The 22,429-nt window shown below is 34.7% G+C and overlaps 1 protein-coding gene and 1 long non-coding RNA gene across 4 annotated transcripts in view; one reads left to right on the forward strand and one right to left on the reverse strand.

The window, feature by feature from the left end:
• AUH (AU RNA binding methylglutaconyl-CoA hydratase) overlaps window positions 1–20,123 on the forward strand; it is a 113,300-nt gene extending 93,177 nt beyond the window's left edge. For all 3 annotated transcript variants that reach the window (XM_071424740.1, XM_071424739.1, XM_071424738.1), the window contains 4 exons: window positions 14,668–14,855; window positions 16,141–16,191; window positions 17,971–18,018; window positions 18,933–20,123. In XM_071424740.1, the coding sequence (XP_071280841.1) occupies window positions 14,668–14,855; window positions 16,141–16,191; window positions 17,971–18,018; window positions 18,933–19,010 (365 nt within the window). In that variant the 3' untranslated portion in view covers window positions 19,011–20,123. The remainder of the gene's footprint in view (window positions 1–14,667; window positions 14,856–16,140; window positions 16,192–17,970; window positions 18,019–18,932) is intronic.
• LOC139588925 (uncharacterized) overlaps window positions 91–22,429 on the reverse strand; it is an 81,014-nt gene continuing 58,675 nt past the window's right edge. The window contains exon 3 of the long non-coding RNA XR_011678861.1: window positions 91–440. This is a non-coding gene — a long non-coding RNA (uncharacterized lncRNA). The remainder of the gene's footprint in view (window positions 441–22,429) is intronic.

The following is a 22,429-nucleotide window of genomic DNA, read 5'->3' on the forward strand; positions in this document are numbered from 1 at the left end:
CTTGCTAAAACACAGTCCCTTACAGAGCTGGGAATGGAGCTAGTTTTTTTTGAAGACACTATGCTGGAATAGAGGAGTTACTTCAAAATTTATTTGTTTTAAGTATTACTTAAGCTGTGTGGAGTGAACACAAATGATTCTCAGTTAGAATGTACTTAACTTGCTTTATTTATTTAACTTTGAGTTTCCTTAGTTCAATATAAATCAGTCTGATATTTTTGAATCCTCCCATCCAGTCATCTTGCAGGTTATATTACTCTTCTGTCATCAGCAGTCCCAACTGCAGTATGTACTGTGCTCTACATGGCATTCAGTATTGCTGTAGGAAAATTTTACTGTTCTCTTTTAGCAGCAGGGAAATCCAGAACCTTGCAGCTGAAGATAATATGCCTTATATGGTTCCTCAAAATGTCTACTTTATATGGTTCCTCATACAGATTCTGAAAAAACAAACAGGGACAACGCCTTGAAGATTATACAGACATATGTAAAACGCATTTTGGCAAAGACTGAAAATTGAAGCACCCAAAAATTAGCTACTTAGATGCAATTTTGCACAAAACTGTACAATATAGCTTGTAAAGTTTTAAGCCAGCTATTCATTCTTTATTCTATATATTCTTTCATTTCATGGGCATATGTACTGGTGCAGTTCTTAATGAGAAATTTTTGAAGACTGAAAGTTCCCCAAATATATTGTGCCACTTGCAAATGACACTGCTACCAAAATCAGGCCAAATTTAACTCTGTATTCCAATGTCAAAATTTAGAGTGACTCAAAACAAGGCTTTATTTTTCTTCCTCTCCCCTCCCCCTCCCTTTTCTTTTCCTTCCCTTTCCTTTTCTTTACTCTCCTTTCTTTTTTGAGCAAGTCATATTTTCCTATGAGCTTCATTCTTAGGTACAGCTGAACTTTTTTGGCTGAATTAGGAAAATGTGTGACTAGTCTAGCAATATGAACTGATTGCTGGACTCTTTATAATACTTATAAAGGGAAGAACTTTTTAAAAACTTGAGAGACTATGCCCAAATAAAAATAACATTTTGTATTGGGAAATTTTATATTATAATAATAAAGATGATGTTACAAGCACTGCCTGAAATAGAAATATAAATGCATCATATTGCTAAGGTTCTTTATATTAACTGTTAACTTTTAAATGGATTTTAACATTTTTAGCATTTTAGAAAAATGAGATCTGTAATAATCTGCTTACACTATTGTTTCATACAAAGGAAATTAATATGGTTGTGAAATGAAAACTGCACAATAGTAGAAAGCTCAAGATTGTTGGACAATGCAATAAGAAATGAAAAATATAGCACCTTAATTCAAAGAGCTCACAAAATTCCATATTTATTTTTGAAACCTGAATTTATCTTAGGAAGATTAGTTTGCACTTAAAGTAGCTAAATTAAATGAACTATCGACGTTATCTCTTTGACCAGAGGAGTGTGAGTAGTCTGGATAACTTGATATGTATGCAAGGAAACTGAAAACAAGGAAGACTATTAAGTATAATCCCAACAATAATAGTAGGTACCATGGTATTGTGCAAAAGATACTATCATTTCCTGAAATTGAGGAGATGGGTGAAATACAGTCAGAACTCCCTTTGGTATTCTCTTCACACAGAAGCCTAGAAATATTTTATTAAATATTAATAACAACATAAAAGACCTTTGGTCTTATTTTCATTTTAATTAGGCAGGATATATATGCCATTCACTTTGAAGCCAAATGCTATTCCTTTGTATTAACCTGCGGGGGGTACTAGAAAATTGAACCAAGTAGCATTTAGCTGTTTCTCCTCCTGCCAGAGATAATTAACATTACTCTTTTGCAGACTCTCTTACTGTTACCTGATCCCCATATACAGGTTTCATATTCACTTCCAGAGTTTGAGCAGTAGGGTGTGAAATGCTGCCTCAGCCCATTTCTTACAAATCGGCAGAACTCAGAAAAGGTATTAACCTTCAACTTTAACCTGCTAAACTTACAAGGGAAACCTAATCTCATAATTAAATCAGATTGATGAGACAAAATTGACAGTAATTCCAGGAGGAAAACAAAGCTGTGTATAATGCACTGAAACCTTTTTTTTTGTGGTGAATGATAAAGACAACTGAAGAGCCTGAGAATGATAGCTGGTATGGCAGAACGAAGTAGGAAAATTTTTGACACATTAAGCTAAGACAGGAATTAGTAAGACACAAATGAAATAAAAGGGTAAGAAATTAATCGTATGAAGTCTGCAGGTTTCTAGACTTTTGCTAGACTTTTGGCTAGCTGTTTATGCAACCTTTCTATCTCATACACAGATTTTCCATGCCACATCCAAAGCCTGAGAATTATCTTAAATGGGGCCTTGGAGCTGCTGAGGTAGCAGCCATTGATCCTGGGCCCTTCAGTGGGAGAACCTTGAAGAGCTGCCAGGCTTCTTGGCCAACTTTCTCCTTTAGCTAATGGCCTTGGGCATTCACTTCGGCCAGAGCTTGGTGTACTGCAGTCAACTGTCCAGGTAGCCTAGTACTTCTTTCTTCTTAAACCTAACATATTTGTCTTGGTCAGTCCACTGCAGAGCTATAATCTTGCCAATACTTCAGTGTGGGACTGGACCATCATCTTGGCTAAGCTTCCTCAGAGTGAAGAGTCTGGTGAACTTAAATGAGTTACACACATTAACTGATGGGAAGCAGAGCTGCTTTTACAGAAAACGCACCTCTGTTCTGCTCTAAGAAAAGTATGCCTGAATACTCCACTTACTGATAAATTCACATTTTCTAATGATAGTCAGTGAAACTGTAACAAGTTCAGCTGTCACTACAGTGCCTTTTGACTGAAATTATCTCCTTTGTGCATAAGCATTATGAAACATGATACATTTTTTCACTAACCCCCTCCTTCATAAAGTAGATCTTTCTCCTTTGATTATCTAATACTCAATATTTTGTATATTTTGTTTTCTGCTTATGTAAAATTAACGTCATTCCCTCTTTCCTTTGCACTTTTTAGCCTAGGCCTGGGAAAACAATTATTCATTTCTCCATATAAAAAGTACATGAAGGCGATGTAGGAATAACAGGATAACAGGAATATTATGGAAATAGATTTCAGTAGTATCTATGAGGAAACTGTTGTGGTGATGATAAGTAGTTTTCTTTTTCCAAAACTTCTGTATAGTGAAGAAGTATAAACAGCTTTGTTTTGTTAACAAGGTGAAAATCCAGCAAACAGCTTCCTTCATCCCCTAATTGTCCTGACTTTTTAGACACAATTTTAAGTGGGCAACAAAAATACTAATCTCTCCTTTTTCTAAATAAACTCACATTAGTCCATTTGTGATACACTGAGGTATTCTCCTGGATAGTTTGTAAATTTTAACAGGTGTAATCAGATTTGTAAGCTTGGAACTTCCACATCTTCTGTAACATATCATATTAGATTCCACCCCTCAGCTTTTAGAAAAGCCAATTTAGCCTTTATACAGTGATTACCGGACTTGGATTAGTCATGATTACAGAGGCTGTGAAACAGATTCTGATGTGTCTCACTTCCCTTGTTCACAGATATTTCAGTTTGTTAGAGCAAACTGAAAATATTAAACCTATTTTATACTTCTAGAGCAGTTGGTTTGAATTCAAAAATTTAGCCTTCAAGCAAAAGAAATCCATGTCTTTGCATGTAGGGGGCTGTAAGAGTATGAGCTGTTACTGAGGGGGAGGGAACGGAGAGGAAAAAAGGTTTTGTCAGTGTATACAAGTTTTAGCAGTTTTTTGTGTCAATTAATACCTGAAAATAGCAATCCTCCCAACTATTCATTTATGAATATTACAAGTGGACATTTTCTATGTTTAAGAACCATTACTACTAAAGAGTTTTGAGGCATAGAAGATAGAAAATATTAGCCTAAACTTTTGGTTTTGCTACATTATAAAGTACTTAAGGGTTTTGAGGAACAGAAGATCAAAAGTTATCATCTTTTGTTTCTACTAAAAAGGATAAACAAGACCAAAACCACATGATTAAGCTTAAAAGATAATCAAATTTACTTGTTTCAGAGGTACAGTGGGATACTCATACAAAATACAGTTATGTGTCCTTTATCCTGTGACAGATAAAATGCAATTGTTCAAAAATATTTGAATTATATTGTATAGTTGCCATCATGGCATTATAGGACACTGAAGGGTACTTGGAAAACACAACTGAGCATCTCCTGATAGCCATCTCCTGATCTCTCAGCTAGGAAATGTAAAGATATATGAAACGTCTGACATCTCTGATACTGGAGCACAGCTCGGTAGTTTGTTTTGGCCCCATTTTCAGCTGCCACGGGGTTGACAACTGTGAAGTAAGTCACATCAATGTGTCAGGCCAACCTAAGACAGAGCACTAAATTTGGTCTACTTATGGTCAATGTTAAATCTGAAGGAAATTAAAAATACATCTTTTATATCAGTATGAATTGTGTAGCTCTGTTTTAATTGAGTAGTTTACTTATTTGGAGATCTGTCATTACTGAATAAGCGCACAGAATCTAATTATTTCCATTCATTTATGACTGTATTATATGAGAAAGAAAAATAGTTTCCAAACTCCTAATGAATTCACTCTTATGTCTGGCATTTTTCTTCAGCCTACAGAAAATTCAACAAATGAAATGGCAATTGTGTAGTCTGCCTCAGAAGAACAGCTGCACAAGTTAGTTCACCACAAAACAAGCTGAACAAAATGATTTATGGAGTAATGTTTCCTTAATTATTTCACAGAACCTTTCTGGCTCTGGAGATTTGTTTCAGCCAACTATTGCAAATCTCTGAATTCCAGAAATAGTAGATTCCTGTCTTCCTTTTTACCTCCATTTTTTCATCATGAAAACAAAAGCTGTTACAATCCTTTGTAACTTCATGCTAATAACTCTATATTAATATTATTTATATTTTAATAAGAGATTTAGATCTGGGAAGACAGTGTTAATCAGATGACTGAGTTAATCTAAGTTTTCTCTTGAGTAATTCTAAGCTAATTCTTGCTCTTGCAGTTTTGTGAAACTGTAAAGAAAACTGGAACAGAGTGCAATGTACTTGACATAGTTTTAAGAATGGTGCATATTTTGACATTATTTTGCATCTGAGCATCAAGAAATATGAATAACTACATTGAAACTTGATTTATCTAAATAAAAAGGATGAAGAAAGTTAGTTTAATTTTGATTTTTTAGTTCAATATGCTAATATGAAAAATTCCTGATAGAAGGAGCTCTGTAGTTTATTATGGATAGATTGAAATTCTCCTCTTATCTTGGGCCTTATGTAGTCCTCATAGCATCTTGGCTTCCTTGACTGTGCAAAATGATGAAATATATTTATTGGCCAGAGGAAATTTGGATGGTCCTAAGATTTTTTTTCTGGACATTTCTAGAAAACAACTAAGCTAAAGGAAGCCCTTACTTGCTCAGTTTCTAGGAAGTAGAGTGATGATCTTGCACAAAAAGGAGGCATTTAGAAGCTCTGTACAGGGTCACTGAAAATTTTTCTTCCAATTAGAGTCATCTGTTCTAACTCCCTACAATTTCAGGCTTACTCCCTACCCTCAATTTCCCAGTGTTTTTACTTTAAAAATGTCTTTCTCCCCATACCCTGCCTTCCTTTCTGTGTGCCTTGAGCATCAGCTGTATATAGTTTATATTTGCAGAAAACATTTCTTCATTCTTGAGGGGGAAGTAGTTGTTTCTTTCCCATTCAGCATGTTTGCAAGAAAACACCATTGCTCTCATATTTAGGGACCCAAGCCAGAGTGTTGTAGGGGATCATGACTGTGTTTATTCAAAGGAGGGTGAGATTGTGGGATTCAAACCTAGCAGCCTGCGCTCACAGCTGCACCTAGCCCTCTGTTCTGTTATGAACCAATAAGGTTGTACTTATTACTAGGACTGGGGAATTATCCATGCAAAACAGTTAAAATTGCTTCTCTTCAAGGATACTCCACACATTCAGTGTGACTACCATGTATGATCACTGTTGCATTAATGGTCTCATTTTTATTAGTTATATTTTATTTTTGTCTGTCCAAACAACCAGGGTTTCCTTTCACACAAGTCTCACTGGTATGAATTAGTATGTGGCTTAAGTACAAGCAGCCACAAGAAGGGAGGGATAAATTCACTTTAGTAAGTTTTTTCCAGGTGTACATAGGACTATTAACATTCGGAGGGTTCAGTTTAACACCTGAACTTAATTATCAACCGAAAACAAGTTGTAAAACTGTAATGTTTGTTTTGTTTCAGAATTTTTTTTACGTTTTTTTTTTTTTCTTCACCAAAAATGTTGGTTTAGAATCTTAAAAACACCTAAAGAAATAAAGATGTATGACAAGGAAATAGATGAGAGAGACTGACAGAACAAAGTAGACTGTCTCAAAATCATGTTTATGTTTTGTAACATAAAAAGGCATAAGGGCCATGCTAACACATTGCAAGCTTATCTTACTTTTGGTATTTCACCAGATAGCTCCCCAGAACACCTACAGCACTCTGTGTGACCTTCAATTACATGTGCATGGTAAGATACAACCCTGTTTGTCCAGGATTAAAAATGGAGGTGTGATAAATGCTTTCAATTTTTGAGCTGTTTCAGTGGTCTACTTCCAAGAATAATAAATGTTACAACTGAATCTGGATAGGGAAGAAGGCTGGCAGTAACTAGGGTGGAACACATCACAGGCTTAAAATGAAACAAAAGTAGTCAGTCTTTTTAAAAATACCATTTTATCTAAGAAAAAAAAGAGACTGAGGCCAAGAAGGTGATGTAGGTTCATGCTTGCTCATCAAATTTCTGGCTGTGCAGGCTAATGGACTCTTACAAGGCTTGTCATTTAACCTTTTTTTTCCTTAAAGATTCCATTATTCTCTTCAGATTTAAAGTGAAAAGTTTCCTTTATTTAAAGATTTTTTTTTTTAAATTTTAGTTTCTTGCTCAAATGCCATGTGTTCTCTGAAGGAGTTAGGCAGTAATAGAACTTTTGATGTCTCCAGGCTCCAGTAAAATGTTTCTAACCTGCTGAGGATTTGGGAGAGCTCAAGCACTGAATCTTTAGTCAAGCCAGATGGGTTGCTGCCAGAGAAGGGTCAGAGGATCTGCATGGTAGGACTGCCCTGATAGAAACTAGGAGCCAGCAGGTGGGCTGTAGCCACAGGTAGAAGCACAAAGTGTTCAGTGGTGGGCTCTGCTCACTTCAGAATAGTCCTGCCTGAAGAGCAGGATGAAGCCAGCTAGTCAGAAATGAGTGGTGTTCCCTATCTTGTTGAGGCTTAGTGATTTTTATACAAACTATTCTTAATGACTTATATTAATTAAAATATATTTGTAAGTTTTTTAATAAGTGCAGTGAAGGGCCCCACAGATGCAGGGCAGCTATTCTAGCTCTTGCTGTTGATACAGGTTCATTTCTTCATTACCTCATGCCTACATAGCCCCTAATGTCTTTCTTCCTGGAATTTGGATGTAGGATGTAAGAAAAACAAAATTAGTGTCTAATTTCTTGATCCTTAAAACTGTAAAGGTCCATTAATTCCAACTCACGTGTGCTTGATTAGGTGACAGAAGAATATAATTAGCACTAGTTTCTTCATCTGTGGGGGAAAGACTTGCCATTGCATACAATACATGTTGCATTGCATGCTAAAAACAGTGACTTCTGTCCTGTATTGCTATGTCACAGCAGCAGGCAAGAGGAACATAAAAGGTATTTTCTTAATGTATTTTATTCCTGTAGTGTTGTAACCATCTGTCAGATGACTACTGGGAATAATTGCTTATTTAGTCTCTTTGTTGATTTCCTCTCACATATTGATTTCTGTTTTTTTTTTTCCAAGAATTAAAAAATATGAAGAAGGTGATGGAAGAGCTGAAGTTAAGGAAAAATGTTTGAGGAGTCCCAGACAATAAAGTGTTAAAATACCAGTTTGTGCTTATTGGAGTAGGTCCACCGTTGCACAGGAACTGGCTTTAAACTGAAATGTTGATACTAATGTATTTCATGTTCCAATTTATGGAACATTTTCCTTTTTGCATTGCATATTGCTATATTAATGCATGCCAGTATTGAAAGATTTGGCCAGGTTTTTTGTAGAATCTGTGTTTTCAAAAATCCCCCCAAATTGTTGTAGATGTTATGTTATAGCCTAAGTACTAGGTAAGCTGCAGTGTAGCTGTAGTGTATGCATCTTCTGCTGGGAGTACATTTTACTTACGATGAAAACTGTGCTTGGCATGTACAACTTAATTTGGCATATATTAGTCAGTAGAGAGAGTGCTCTGCCTTCTTGGGATTTGGTAGCTGAACCAGGTGAGATTGTGTCCTCCTGCTGTTGCATTGACTGCCGTTTTCCCTGAGCTTCCATCGTATTAACTACCAATTCTCCTTTCTTTAGTGCTGCTCAAGTCACAGAATTTCAGGGATGAATAATTTCAGACATCAATTCTTAAAAACCCATTACTCTGGAAGAGTTGAAAGCAGATTAATTTGATAGTAGTCAGGATGGGAGAAAGAATAGAGTTAAGGAATAGGAATTGGTTGAGGGGTTTAGCAGATTTCTTTGCTATGTGGAAGAATAAAATGGTAGATTTCTGTAAGAAGAGCGCTCAAGTGAGGAAAACATTCAAGTCACTTGCTTTTAAGCAGTGAAGACTACAGATTTATTAGTCTGTTTTTTGCTTTGCTTATTGTTTATTCATTTCAATTCCATCCATTGAAAACTATAGTAATTGATCCAATTTCAGAATGTGATCTCATTAAAAATATAAGTAAAATAGGATACTACCATGGTAATTAATTTTTCTCTTTCACTTGCCATAGGTAGTGATAAAAAGTTTTTCTCATGTCTGTTTCTTTCTTGTCTTGATTTTCATATTAAATGAAGTTTAGCTGTCATAGTCGATTGAAAAGTACAAGAATATGGACTAGAAAAATTATTTGTTTAAAATTCAAGTTAAATAGAAGTTCTTACTTAATATTACACATAAATCCCACATGATTTGTGAAGTATGATCATACAGTGCAGCACTGATCTAAACCTCCTACCTGTTGTTACAGCTGAGTAATGACTTCATAAATCTGTGGGTGTAATTTTGAAACTGGAAAATGCCTTCTCGTGGGCCATTAATATCTATCTGCAGCAAGAAGACTTATGTCTTAATGTGTATCTACTTCTGAATTTTGTTTAAGGTGACTGATTGCATCATCAAATAAAATACCAAGCTCCTATATGGAGTAACAGGAAGGCACATGGTCTTACTGAGTATCTCTGTGTGCTCATGCTTGTTGCACTTGTGTACACTTAAGTAGACATTAATAAGTAGATGAACAGTCTTTGGCATTTCTGGTTTGTTTTGTTTTTTTTTTTCCCTCAAATAATTTCAGTTTAAAAACAAATAATATTGTCAGCGTGTGCATTAGCTTTGCCTGGAGTTGCAAGTCCTGGCTGTCTATGGGGAATAACAGATCTGTGCTTCTCAAACAGTGTTTTGTCTGACAGTGGAGTTGTTTGTACCATGTTTGTGAGTGAAATGTGAAGTGAGCTCCTTACGCCAGGTGCAGAATCCCTTTTGAAGTGGAGTCCATTTTATAAACTTTGGGTTCCAGATGCATTTCTTTGGTTGCATCCATTTCACATATGCAGCCATCTGCTAGGAAACCATCTTCTATTTTCTCAATCTACAAGACAATTACTTATTTTGAAAATAAATTAGTTTTTCTAATTTACATGACCATTTCATCTTTCAGTACAAAAGCTGTAATTATTTAACTGCTAGTGAATTCTTAAAGTGTATTTACACTTCCTCTCATGCATCTTAAGCATTCATACATCTTCAAGCCAAGTACTGCATTCTTCTGATTTAAGCTGTCATCTTCAAGCCACCCACACATGGCGGTTTGGTGTAGGTATTTTTCAGATCAGTTTTTAAATAAACCAATCCACAGATGCAGATGAATAGAATGGATTGTGAAAGTTAAGGACTGACTTGCAAATTAAGTGGGCTGTTTTGGAGATGGGGTTTGCCCCAGCCAGGCTGGCATATACAGCAAGTTGTCCTGCCTCTTGGACCTTGACTAGGGAGATTGTGTCTGGCATGCCTGTGGAGCTTTCTTTGGCTTTACTGACAAGCCAGACTTGTGTGAGCCCTTTGGGCAACCTACTATGAAATTTTGCCAAAAAAACTTCTTTCCTCAGTCACTACAGACCCTGGAGCAACGTCTTGCCTCAGATCTCCAGTCTTTTTCCAAATAACTTTAGCAGTGGTATATAAGAGTGGCCTTACCTACCGCCTGCTCTTTGTCATCTCAGTGCTTTTCTTCCTCTTACAGAAATAGTGTTTTGTTTCTTTTCTTCTCCATCATGTTTTCACCCTGTCATCTTTTTGCATCTTTATGGGTGTCTTTCCCAGTCTAAGCTGGTTTTGGTTGTTAGTTGGTTCTCTGGTTTGTGCTGGAGAAGGGTTCTTGATGTTTTCTTCTGAGACAAAATTGGGAATGCCTGAGCCCATAAAGATTTATACCTGGATTTAAATTAACTAAAACATACACAACTTCTCAGGATCAAGACCTAATCTTGGAAATAGTCTGTTGGAAAATTGGTGTTGAATGTTATTTGGGTACAGTGTTTAGAATTTAGCATGTTTTGTATTTTGAAAACTTCTTAACTCAGCAACAGATGGCAGGTACTTTTAAAGTGGAAGCTATGTTTGTTACATATTTTTTTTCTTACAGACTTTTAAAATAGGACATAACATGACTGAAAAGTGTTATATAAAATAATAACTTTATCCATATTAGGGTTTTTTTGTAGATTTACATTGTTGAGGATTAACTATTATAAATAGTAGTTTTCTGCTTCCATATTTTTATGAGCTTCAATGGAAGACTAAAAAATCTACTTAGAGTTTTCTGCAAAAAAAATCACAAGGGTACATTTTACTTCTAATTAGAAGGTTTGTGGATGACTGGTTTTGGTTTCACCACTCATTATTACCACTGATTATTAATAAAATATAAGATGTGCACTCTTTAAAAGAAGAAAGCTAGAAACCTGTCAGTTTAATTCATTTGCTGTGACTCAAACAAAGGATAGGATAAGGATAGGATGGGATGGGATGGGATAGGAGAGGAGAGGAGAGGATAGGATAGGATAGGATAGGATAGGATAGGATAGGATAGGATAGGATAGGATAGGAAGACTGGTTTTTACTTGATTTAGTAAACATGATTATTACTGAATTAAATTTTGGATTTTTTTTTTTGTCAGAACACGATTTTTTCCAATATGTTTTGACAGTGCCGTCAGCTATGAGAAACTACTGACTGTAGATATTCTCTGCCAGAATGATGAATCTATTTCCAGTAAGCTGGTTGCTTCATCTTGTTGGATATACTCTTGGGCATTTATCACGTAATTCCCTTAATTCAAACCAGTTGTGTAAATATTTTGTAAATGATGAATTACTCACAGTAAATAAATATTCATACAAAATCAACTATTTGTTAAATTTTTTAAAATACCGTTTAATAGTTTTTGTACCAGAAATTAGCAGTCTTTTGTTTACTGTGTCTTTTCCCAGTAAACAAACTTTAAATATGTAATAATGTATCTAAAAATGCTAGTTGCAATTATTACAACATTGACTGTATACCATTTCAGGTAAGAACACATTTACTTTGCAACTGCATGTTAAATACTTTTATCAGCACAGTGAGTAATACCAGATCACTAGTCCTTGAAATAACATGTCATTAAATTTGTGAAGATGAAACAACTTCTCCCATCAAATTCTGCACTACATTTAGATGAAATGCCTTGGTTAAGTAACGTCTTTGAAGACTGGGTGTTACTTCCTTTAGCTCTGATTATAGTTGGCAGACACTATGTGTTCTTTGTGTATTACCAAAACAGAACATCTATCTGTGGCATACTCCATCTTTTCTTCATAAATAGATGCAGCTTCAGTGTGGTGGATGTATTATAGTGTGTTGTTTGCATTTGATTAATTTGGTCTTACAGCTTTTGTGTGTGCAAGTTTGTTACCCCTACTACTGAATATATATGATTGATGCAGTGAATTGTTGGTTCCTGTTCTGTAAATATTAATCAAAGAGTATGCTCCTCTGCTAAATGGCTTTTCAGTGTAGGAGGCAGCAAAACAACTATAGTCTGCTTTTTTTTTCCTCTTTAATCATTATTGTGTAAGACACTGGCAAGAACAGTTTTTTTAAATCTATAAACACTCTTTCATGCTTCAACATATCCATTGTTTGGTCAAAGTTATGAAATATTGTTGCTCAATGAAACTTTGTTTTCAGCATTTCCTGGTAAAGCAGTAATAGAAGAGATAAAACAGTAAAGGGGCAGATAATTAAGTAAAGAAAAATACTAGGAATACGTGCAAGAAAGCAGCAGAAGATGCAGAGTCAGTAAATACAGCCTCATATGGTTTCAGGTCTTATGATTTGGACAAATAATTTTCTTTAATCAAAAGCCAAACTGGATGCTTTTCTAGATTCCATGGCTGCCATGAAAGGAATAATTTGTGACTAAAATATTCTTAAGGAGAATAATTTAGACATTTGCTATGTTCCAATGTGTCCTTAAAATGTGTATAAGAATATATGTTGATTAGTGTGACAGCTTATTTGGGTGAGAAATTAAGACATTCAGTGTTTAAATAAAAAACCCAATAAATGTTTGGTGGGGATGGTGGTGGTGGAACAGCTCAGTATCAGAAACAGTGAGTTTCTTGGAAACACAGATCACATTTTTCTGGCATGTAGGTCTGGTATAAATTTGATAGATACAGCTTTAGTCATTCTCCATGAATGTCACCAGTGAGGCAAGCCAAGGCCGAAGGGAAGGCTTATGCTTCAGAGTTTGTAGTGTTTTTTTGGGATCCAGTGTGGGATTACTTTCATGTATGTGCATCCCTTGCCCCTTTCTTAAAGATGTCCCTAAATTGTGCTGGTAGCAAAATTTTACCCCTAGCACTATCACGTAGCTTTAGAAATTAACAGAATTAGCAGAATTTATTGAATATCTGTAGCCCTTGACCATTAGGACTGACTTGCTAAAATCCTCTCAAGCACCGCAGGATCATAGAGAATATCACATTATTTGTATTTACTAATGCTTTTGTTCTACAAATTTTATTTTAATAGTTATAATATTTTTTTTCATTCCTCCAGTTTTTGACTGGAAAATGTAACTCAGTTTTTGTTATAGACCATCCTCTTCTACTATTCTAGAAAGACAGAAATCCTCCAAACTACAATTTTGTATTTTATAAGATGTTCAAAGGCAGATCTGATTTTATGGAAAAAAATACAGTAGTACTGAAGCTTATTGTTCAGAAAAATAGTAGTTGAAAGCTGAATTATTACATCACAAAAAATTTAGTTTGTTTCCAGTCAGTTTGTTTATCTCATAATGTATTGAAAGTATTTTCAGGAAACATCACTGAGAACTGAATGGCTTGAATAAAATACTGGTGGTTTAGTCCACATTACGTAGTAGAAATTAAAATATTTTGTTAGTTGAACACACATTTGCACAGTGTTATACTGCCCAGCTTTGAACAACTCCTATAAATACTCCTCTTGCATATATACATATATTTACATTTAAATATATTAGCATGATCTTGCAGAAATAAGTTTTTGGAAAGAAATTTTTGCTAACAGATTGTTTTTGTAAATTGAGTATTTGTTTCAGATCCATGTCAAAATGGTAGACCTTGTGATTTTCAAAATCCTTTTTCCTGGATATAGGCTATTTCTGCTGTCTTAATTCATAAACATGTGCTTCAGTGATTTGAATCTACATCTTCCATTTTGATAATGGTTATTCCCACATTCTCACTGTTTGTTAGTTCTCAAAAGTTAATTGTTAGCCCAGCTAAGCAATCTTAATTTCTGGTTAATGTAGTTACTGCTTATTGATTTCCTGAAAGTGCTGATAAGTCAAAGAAGTTTTAAATGTGCTAAGAAATGCTAACTCTTATAAAGTTGGATGCTTTTCTCCACTGATCTGCACCTGTCATTGTTCTTCCCTAGTTTTTGTAATCACACGTCAAGTTTGTAACAATTATGCAGGAGTAAGAGATGAGGCCTTAGAGACCTTGTCTAGTAATGCTTTTAGTTTAGTTTAGCTGTAAATATTGTCCCTAAGGTGCAAATTCTAGAATGGACTTATTAAGGTATATTTTCTTTTTAAGTATAGTTCTTTGAAAGTGGTGATTTATATAATAAAAATATGTAGTTTTCAAAAGAAACAGTGGGTTTGGATTTGTTAATTACTGTCAAGTAGTTTTTCTTCAGCTTTTGGCTGATACAAGTAAGGTAACTTGTCTGTAATAGAACAGAATCTCTAGTAATAGTACCTATTTTCAGTTATTTACATGTCTTTCTAAGAAACAGGACAATTGATTTCAATTTAGATGTAGTCTGAAAAACAGAAGAAGGTACTTAATATTGCCGTTGTACTAGTTGAATTTCTGTATGTCTATGTAGTTGTTTATGGAATTTAAAATGAAAATAATTGAGATGAGTAAGGCATCTACATTTGTGGTATAGATACATGGGAAACTAATAGTTGCATTTTGTCTTTTTACAAACCCTAGGGGGGACACAAAGATTACCTCGCACAATTGGAGTGTCATTGGCAAAAGAACTAATCTTCTCTGCACGCATTGTAGATGGTGAGGAAGCAAAATCGATAGGATTGATTAGCCATGTGGTAGAACAGAATGAAGCAGGGGATGCTGCATACAGAAGAGCATTAGCTCTGGCGAGAGAATTCTTACCTCAGGTATTACAAATTACTTTTATTTTGTTTTTTAATTTTTACCAAATAATAACACTGAAAAAGAAACAGCTTTATTAAAGAGAACTGTCACAGAATTATGTATCAAAAAGCTGTGCTAATTATGTAACAAGTAATTCGAAGTTTTCTCTCTTGTATTGAATGGTGTTATATGGTAATTATTTCATAGTGAAGGAAAAAACCTCCATCGCTCCTCATCTTGCCATGATCTGGTCTGTGTTTTCATTATATATTCTGGCTTTCAACTTTTAAACAAGAAAAAAAATATACAGGTTTAATTTTTAGTATAGCAGTTATTTTAATGGATTACTTTGTTGCTGTGGAGCTCCTCAGAAGAGAGGCAAAACGTCCCCAGCAGAAAATTTATAGAAGGCAGAAAAAGAAAATAATTAGTGGACGACTTTATTGGATCACAAGTGTAACAGCTAAAATTTTTCATTGAAAAGTAAAATGTTACAGCTTAGGTATGGCATTTATTGGTGGTTATTTGTGTCTTAAGCACCTTGATAGAAAGACAATTAAAATTTAAAATACAGTAAAAATTTTAACATACAGTGGTTCTGGAAAGTTGATTGATGGCTACAACTTTTTATCAGTACTGTCTCATAAGCATTTGGCTTTTCCCAAATCAACAGGCCTGAATATATAGAACCTGATGCTGATGGATATGCACAGGACTGAGATGATTCCCAAAGATGTCTTGCAGTTCTGGAGCACATTGGAGGCAAATGTGAGAATCCCTCTGCTTATTGGGGATCTCAGCTGCTCATGGGAGAGTGTCATCACTTGACCAGAGCAGGCTTTGCAATAGCATACTGTAGGTTTGAAGCTTGCATCAGTTAATTTTATTTCATGATTACTTATTTTCACATGTCTCCATTGTGCAGTAGTAGGGATATAGGACTGACCTTGCAAAGGCCTATAATGATGTATCTTAAAGTGGCCATTCTGAGCCTTGTTTTGAAGGAAATTGATAAAGCTTGACAAATGTGGACACACTCAGCACCTTTGAAGCATAAACCAAACACAATAATTAGGTTCTTTTGTAAATAGTATACTTTTACTTTTTCTTAATATTCAAACTATCAGTTTAGAAGCAAGTGTCTACTATAGTGATAAAATCTAGGATATATGACTTATATATTGTAAATTTAACAATAGTCCAAAGTCTAGATGATCCTAATATAAGATTAGGATTATGTGCAGACTCTTTTGTTACAAATCTTGCAGGTTTTGATAACATGTAAATAAAATTTTTCTCTCATTTTAGGGACCAGTAGCAATGAGAGTTGCAAAACTGGCTATCAATCAGGGAATGGAGGTAAGGATCTGTACTTTCCATGAGAGTAGGCTGGAAGTCAGGTTGGCAACAGTTGTACTGAGGTGAAACTCTTTTTCTAGAATTGTTTTTATTTTATCGTTGTGTAGTCTTTCAAAGTCTGTTTGGTCAAAACTTTCTAAAGAGTGAAATGTAATTTTTTAAATCTCCGGCTGATTTCTGTAAAAAGGCTTAGTAACCTCAAGAGTAGTGTAATCTGCTAATTATTAATAGTAGAAAGTAAACATAAACTACTGTGAACAAATTGTGTTTCAAATCTCAGGTGGGAAAAATGATCAAGTCATACTCTGTTAAGTCTGTCAAGCTCTCAGTGTTTAGTAACTAATAAAGTTAAAGGCTGAAGGGCATATTATTTTTTAAAAATAGTTTAATAGCAGTTAGTGTTAAAATTGTACCTGGAACCCGATTTCATGTTTGATTCTGATTACCACTCCATTGCCACACTATTGAACTAGCTCTAAAGCTCATTTAAAATCCCATCTGGACATGTGTTTTACTTTAGTTTTACATATCCTAATGCTGAGTTCAGCGGGTCTGTTAATTTTTAAAGTTAGGCTCTGCACCAAAACACTTTGTAGCTCAACCTGTTACAAGGGAAAGAGGATCATACCATGTGCAGCATATGAGTCCAAGAAGATGAATTTGTCCTTTTTTCTTAAAAGTCACAAAAACAACCAGTGAGCTCAGCAAAGCGTAATACCAGTAAGTGGTGGCCTGAGAATCAAACTCAGATGCCATTGCACAGAGTATGTTAGTTTTCCACAGCAAGGAATGGTGGAATTTGAGATTGATTTCAATACCCAAGGTTCAAAATGCTACAAGCTAAGTTATCTGACTGCCAGATACAGTGGATTGAAAGGTCAAAATAATGGTGTTTAGAGAATTAGGGATGATAGGGTTAGATGGACTCTGAATGATCATCTCTAGTTCAATCTTGAGGCCCAAGACAAGATCTACTATATCAAAACCAATCAAGCCAAATGGTTGTTCAAGCTGTTGTTACAAAACTACCATGGCACAGATTTCATGGCTTCATTTGATAACTTATACTCTAACTTATCTCCCCTTGAAAACTGATTGTGGTGCATAGCCCTAGTCCTTCTGGTGGTCACGGGGAGAGCTAGTGAATTCTGTAGCATGTGGTGCTTAAGACGGAGAAATCACGAGGCCAAAATTCAGCCTTTTCAACTGTTCAGGACATCTCACTAACAAACAAACTAAATGTATTAAAAATAGATGATGATGATGATGATGATGATGATGATGATGATGATGATGATGATGCAGGACAGCCATGGTCCTCTTTATTTTTCTGTTTTAAATACTTTTGAACTTGAATTTGTGTTTATTTTGTGGTATGCTATCCTATTCTTATATGATATTTTGAAGGTACATTGTTTCAGAAAAAAAAAGTAATCATACAGTGCATCTTTTCCTCTGTAGTAAATGAAACTATTATAAATGTACAAGTAGCTAATGGTTTTTACCCAACCAGATGACTTGTAGTAAAGAGCAGACATTTTTTGAGTGTAGCACATGCAAGTTGTATGGCTAAATCAGGAGTCTTTTACAGAAATACTAACCACTCTTACCACATGTCAGTGTAGCATTTAAAGTAGTAGTAGAACTTTGCACAAGTATTTTAGTATGTGGCATATAAAAACACAATATTTATGTTAGCTGTGAGTTGTAATTTAGATATTATGAATAATATATAATAAATAAAAATTCTTGTAAAAACCGTTGTATTCTTTTCCTCAGGTCGACTTAGTAACAGGTTTAGCAATTGAAGAAGCTTGTTATGCTCAGGTATGTAAATACAATTACATGAAGAAAACACAGAAAACAGGCTTTGTGATGCCTTTTATGAAACATGCAGAAATTTAACTGGATATTGCTTTGTGATTTCTTCTGCAAACTTCTGGGCATTTTATTTAAACTTCCATCTACTTGGTCTGATTTTGTAAGGAATTTAAGGGAGGAAGTGTAGTTCAGGACACATCGGTACCAGTACTGTTAGGGTGAAGGTAGTGAAGCATACCAGCCATACACCTAGCCAGTCATATACTACCATGCCAGTCCAAGAACTGCCTTGCTTTTGCTTTGTTTTGGTTTAACATGAAAGAATACAAAGGACACTTCACTAACACATGTGCTAGTGGCATATGTGCTAACGAATAAAAATTTGAGACAAACCTCTTTGCCAGTGAAACATGGGAATGATGTGTTTGAGATTATATGTTCTTAGACTTTGAGACAAGATTTTTATGATGGAAATAGAAGCATCAGCACTATATGCTTATTTAAGATATGGTAATCAGATTATTAATCTTCTCCCCCCTCCCAAAAACCCAAAATTAACCCAACAATAAAACCTCCAAGAAACCCAAACCCCACTTTCCTCTCTTTCCCCCACCTCCCACTCCCAAGAAAAACAAAACCACAACAAACCTCAAATCCTACAGAATTTTTTTAACTCATCTGTTTGGAGAAAAGGTACTCCTTTCTCCATCCGAATTGTTCATCAGCCTTTTGTCATGCCCTTGAAGAGTCTGATAGTTTCCTATATCTGACTATATAGTTTTATTTTTTCTGTTGTATTATAGTTACTATAGTTTTTCTGATGCATCTTGGATGCATTGAAGAACTAGGATTTGTATGAAAATATTTTTCTTGGTATTGTTTTTGGTGTCAATAATGAATTGTTACTCTGCTCATTGCAGACTATCCCAACAAAAGATAGAATTGAAGGCCTTCTTGCATTTAAGGAGAAGAGACCTCCTCGCTACAAGGGAGAATAAAAGAATCTGATGCCTTTAAAATACAGGGGGATAAAAGTACTTCTATGAGGACCATTAAGGTGCACTTTGCATCTGCACCTGGAATATCACAATCACCAAAGTAACAGCAAATCATACAGATGTTACAACATTTTGAATGTGTCCATACTTGTACGAAGCCAAGATAGAAAAGTGTGTCACCTCATGCTCATTACAGTTTCTGATGGTTGATCTGTGTAATGACAAAGTCACAGGTTCATGCAGCATTTTTAAAATTTCACATGTAGAAACATACCATTCCACAATTGAAAAAGCTCTGTAATTCTTTACATAGAAAAAATGTATCTGTGATGTTAAGCATAAATCTGCTATATCATTTTATCAAAACAAAAGCAACTACTGAACACCAAAAATAAGAAATTGTACCAAATATGCATTTAAATGATTCTGTATATCAGTAAAAATTATATTTGAGTATTCTATCAGAATATCTATATTATTAATAAAGCTAGGGGAAATGAAAAGGATTATAATTTAGAAAATGTTAAGCTTTGTTGATCTTACTTCCTCTATCATGAGCAAAATGAAAATCACTTTAGGACTTAATGGTGTCCTTTTGATAAAGTTGGTGCCATTATATTAATTTAATTGTATTAAATGAAGACATTTTTGAGGCCAGCCTTTAATTACACATTCTTGTATGTTAAACCTGTCTTTGTCTTGCATTTTTCCAACATATCATCTGATCAACACTGCAATGGAACTTTATTTCATTTGCCCCAGTTGTTTTAAATTCTTAATGATTGTGTTAAAGATGGTTGTGCGGGGATATGACCAATGTGCTGTAATAGAACCTAGAATTACCTTAATCTCCAGAATATTTCTTTTGCAAGTTTTATGAATGTATATTTATATACAACAGAGATAATGGTGAAAGGTTCTTTATTTTGTGTTGGCCTCAGAGTTCTTTTCATGCATTGCAAGAGAAATGCAGTAGGTTTCAAGGTAAGAAACTTGTGATTCATACTGTGTATTTGCAGCGGATGCAGCATATATAGCAAATGTCTAGAAATAACCTTGTAGAAAGTATTTTTGTTAATTTGACTGGAAAATAAACATGGCTTAGCAGTCCAAGGCTGTCTTTTTATATGAAAACAAATTTATTCCTGCTGGGTTACCATTGGCTCATGAAACTTGTGCATGCTTTGCTATTTCTGCAACATTAGCTATGGTCACTGTCCATATCTATGATGATAAAGCAGCTCATCAACATGAAATGACAAGAACTCATTTAAATTCATATTTAGACATATCATTACATGTAAATTGATTATAACTGGTAGAACTCACACTTTGTTGACTGGTAAACTTGCTGAGTCGATAATTTCTTGCACAATAATTTGCAAATAAAGTATTGGTACTTGTTTTGATAGTTATATAAAGCCTAGAGGGTTATTTTCTCATGTTTTTGAAATGCTAACATGTCATTTTCATTTTTACTGACTACAAAATAATTATGTTAATAGGAAAAAAAATATTAAGCATTTGCTGATGAGTTTCTGTTGCATAACTTTGATATACATTCTGCTTATTGAGCTGCCTCTGTTTCTACCAAGCATTGATTAAGTAGCTTCTGTGAATGTCTATTTAAAAACATCTAATAACTTTAAATACTGTGGCATATGACTGTTTAGATTCATGCCTTTAACTAGGAGTTTTGATCTCAGAAAATAATTTTACTGTCACAGTGGTCTCTGCATTCCTTTTCTCAAGAGAAGACAGTGCCATATCATAGCAATTTGAGTTCCTTCTTTGAAGTGAACAGTTTGAATATTATTACAAAGTGAGTATCAGTACAACAGTTTTTAAAGGTACTTTGGAATGATGTTGAAGTAGTTCTAGAGGAACAATATTTCAGCAAAAGATGTGTTAATCACTTACTATCTCATTTATTAAGTGACATGTTATGATGGGTGCAGTGCTCATAATTAATACTAGTATTAGAACTCTGCTTCCATGAGAGGGTTATTTGTTACAAAAATGCTCATATAAAGACTGACTTTTCCTTATGAAAGGTGTAATCTGGCAAATCCTCCTTCAAGCACTTAGGCTCAACTCTTCCAATTCCTGGTAAAGCCATGCTTTTTTCTATAATACCTCATGGATGAGTGAGCCCTGGTCTCCACTGGTGTTCTGAAAGGTTATCTCATGGTCCCTAGACATAAGCACCTTTTTCTCCTGCTTCTGCTGAGTTCAAGTGGATAGTGAGTTCTTCTGCACTTCACTGAGTTGGATATTGAAAAGTTATAACACAGGTAGGTCCATTACCCATTATTAGTTATCAGCTAATAACTTCTCAGCATTTGTAAGTCAATTTGCTGAATTGCCTAGAAATTCTCTGTTTCATGCAGAAATTGTGTGACTTTATATGACACATATAATTTTAGCCTTTAATGTAGTAAACTGTTTATTTTGAAGTAACTCACATTCTTAGTTGTTTTACTGAATTTCTAGATAAAGTTTTCATGATAGTCTGCATGCCTCTAGCCAGTTCAATGCTTTTAAGTAGATCACCTGTAATGAAAAAAAAGGTGTGTTTTATTTATTCTAATAATATGTAATGATACAGTTAAGTGCTTTTGGAGATGTTTTCTGTGGAACCTTTTTATGACGTTTGCAGTCATTAGTGCCCAGTTATTGTTGAAATTCTGTCAGTCTATGTTAAATTATTCATAATCCTACATCAGTGTTCATGTCAATGCTTTTCTAGAACTTCTTTTAACCAGCTGCATTTAGAATAGTAAACATCAGGATTATTCTCAACTGCTTCATATTTTACTCAGTCATTGCTCTTTGATGCATTCAATCATAGTCATATTTGTTGAAGAGATCACCACAGGAAAGAGCAAACTATCATACTGCTTGGAATCTGGTTTTGGGAAACTTAGGGAGTAAAGTAAGGGGTTTTGGCAATAGTGTCACTTCACATACCAAACCCAGCTCATAGCAAAGTGAAAAGAGTAGTTGAAATCTTAATTTATCACTGCATAGTCTTTACTTATACCTTTTTCATGCAAGAAAATCCCTGAAAAGATATCTGCTGTGATTAGAGAGGGGATTTATTTACAATTTTTAAAAATGTACTTTAAAAAAATCATTGTTCATCTGATTGGTGTGCATTGAGTTTCAATGTGCTTTCATGTGTCACTTGTGGAATTTTAGCCTTGTTATTGAATGTAATGGCACTGCTGAGAAGCTATAGGGCTTCATTGTCTTCTGAGGCTGATACAGTCTGTGTACTCAAGGTGTGATAAAGTTCATGATGATGTGGTTAAGATGTTATTTTCTGCATACTTCTAGAAAGAGAACTATCTCCAAGAATGAGAAAAAGAAAAATGGCAAGCAGATAAACCAAAGGAAGAGTTGTTTTCAGCTAAAGG

Source organism: Agelaius tricolor, unplaced genomic scaffold (assembly GCF_023055355.1).
Source record: "Agelaius tricolor isolate 1412-34295 unplaced genomic scaffold, bAgeTri1.0.p SCAF_4, whole genome shotgun sequence".
Classification (NCBI taxonomy): Eukaryota; Metazoa; Chordata; class Aves; order Passeriformes; family Icteridae; genus Agelaius; species Agelaius tricolor.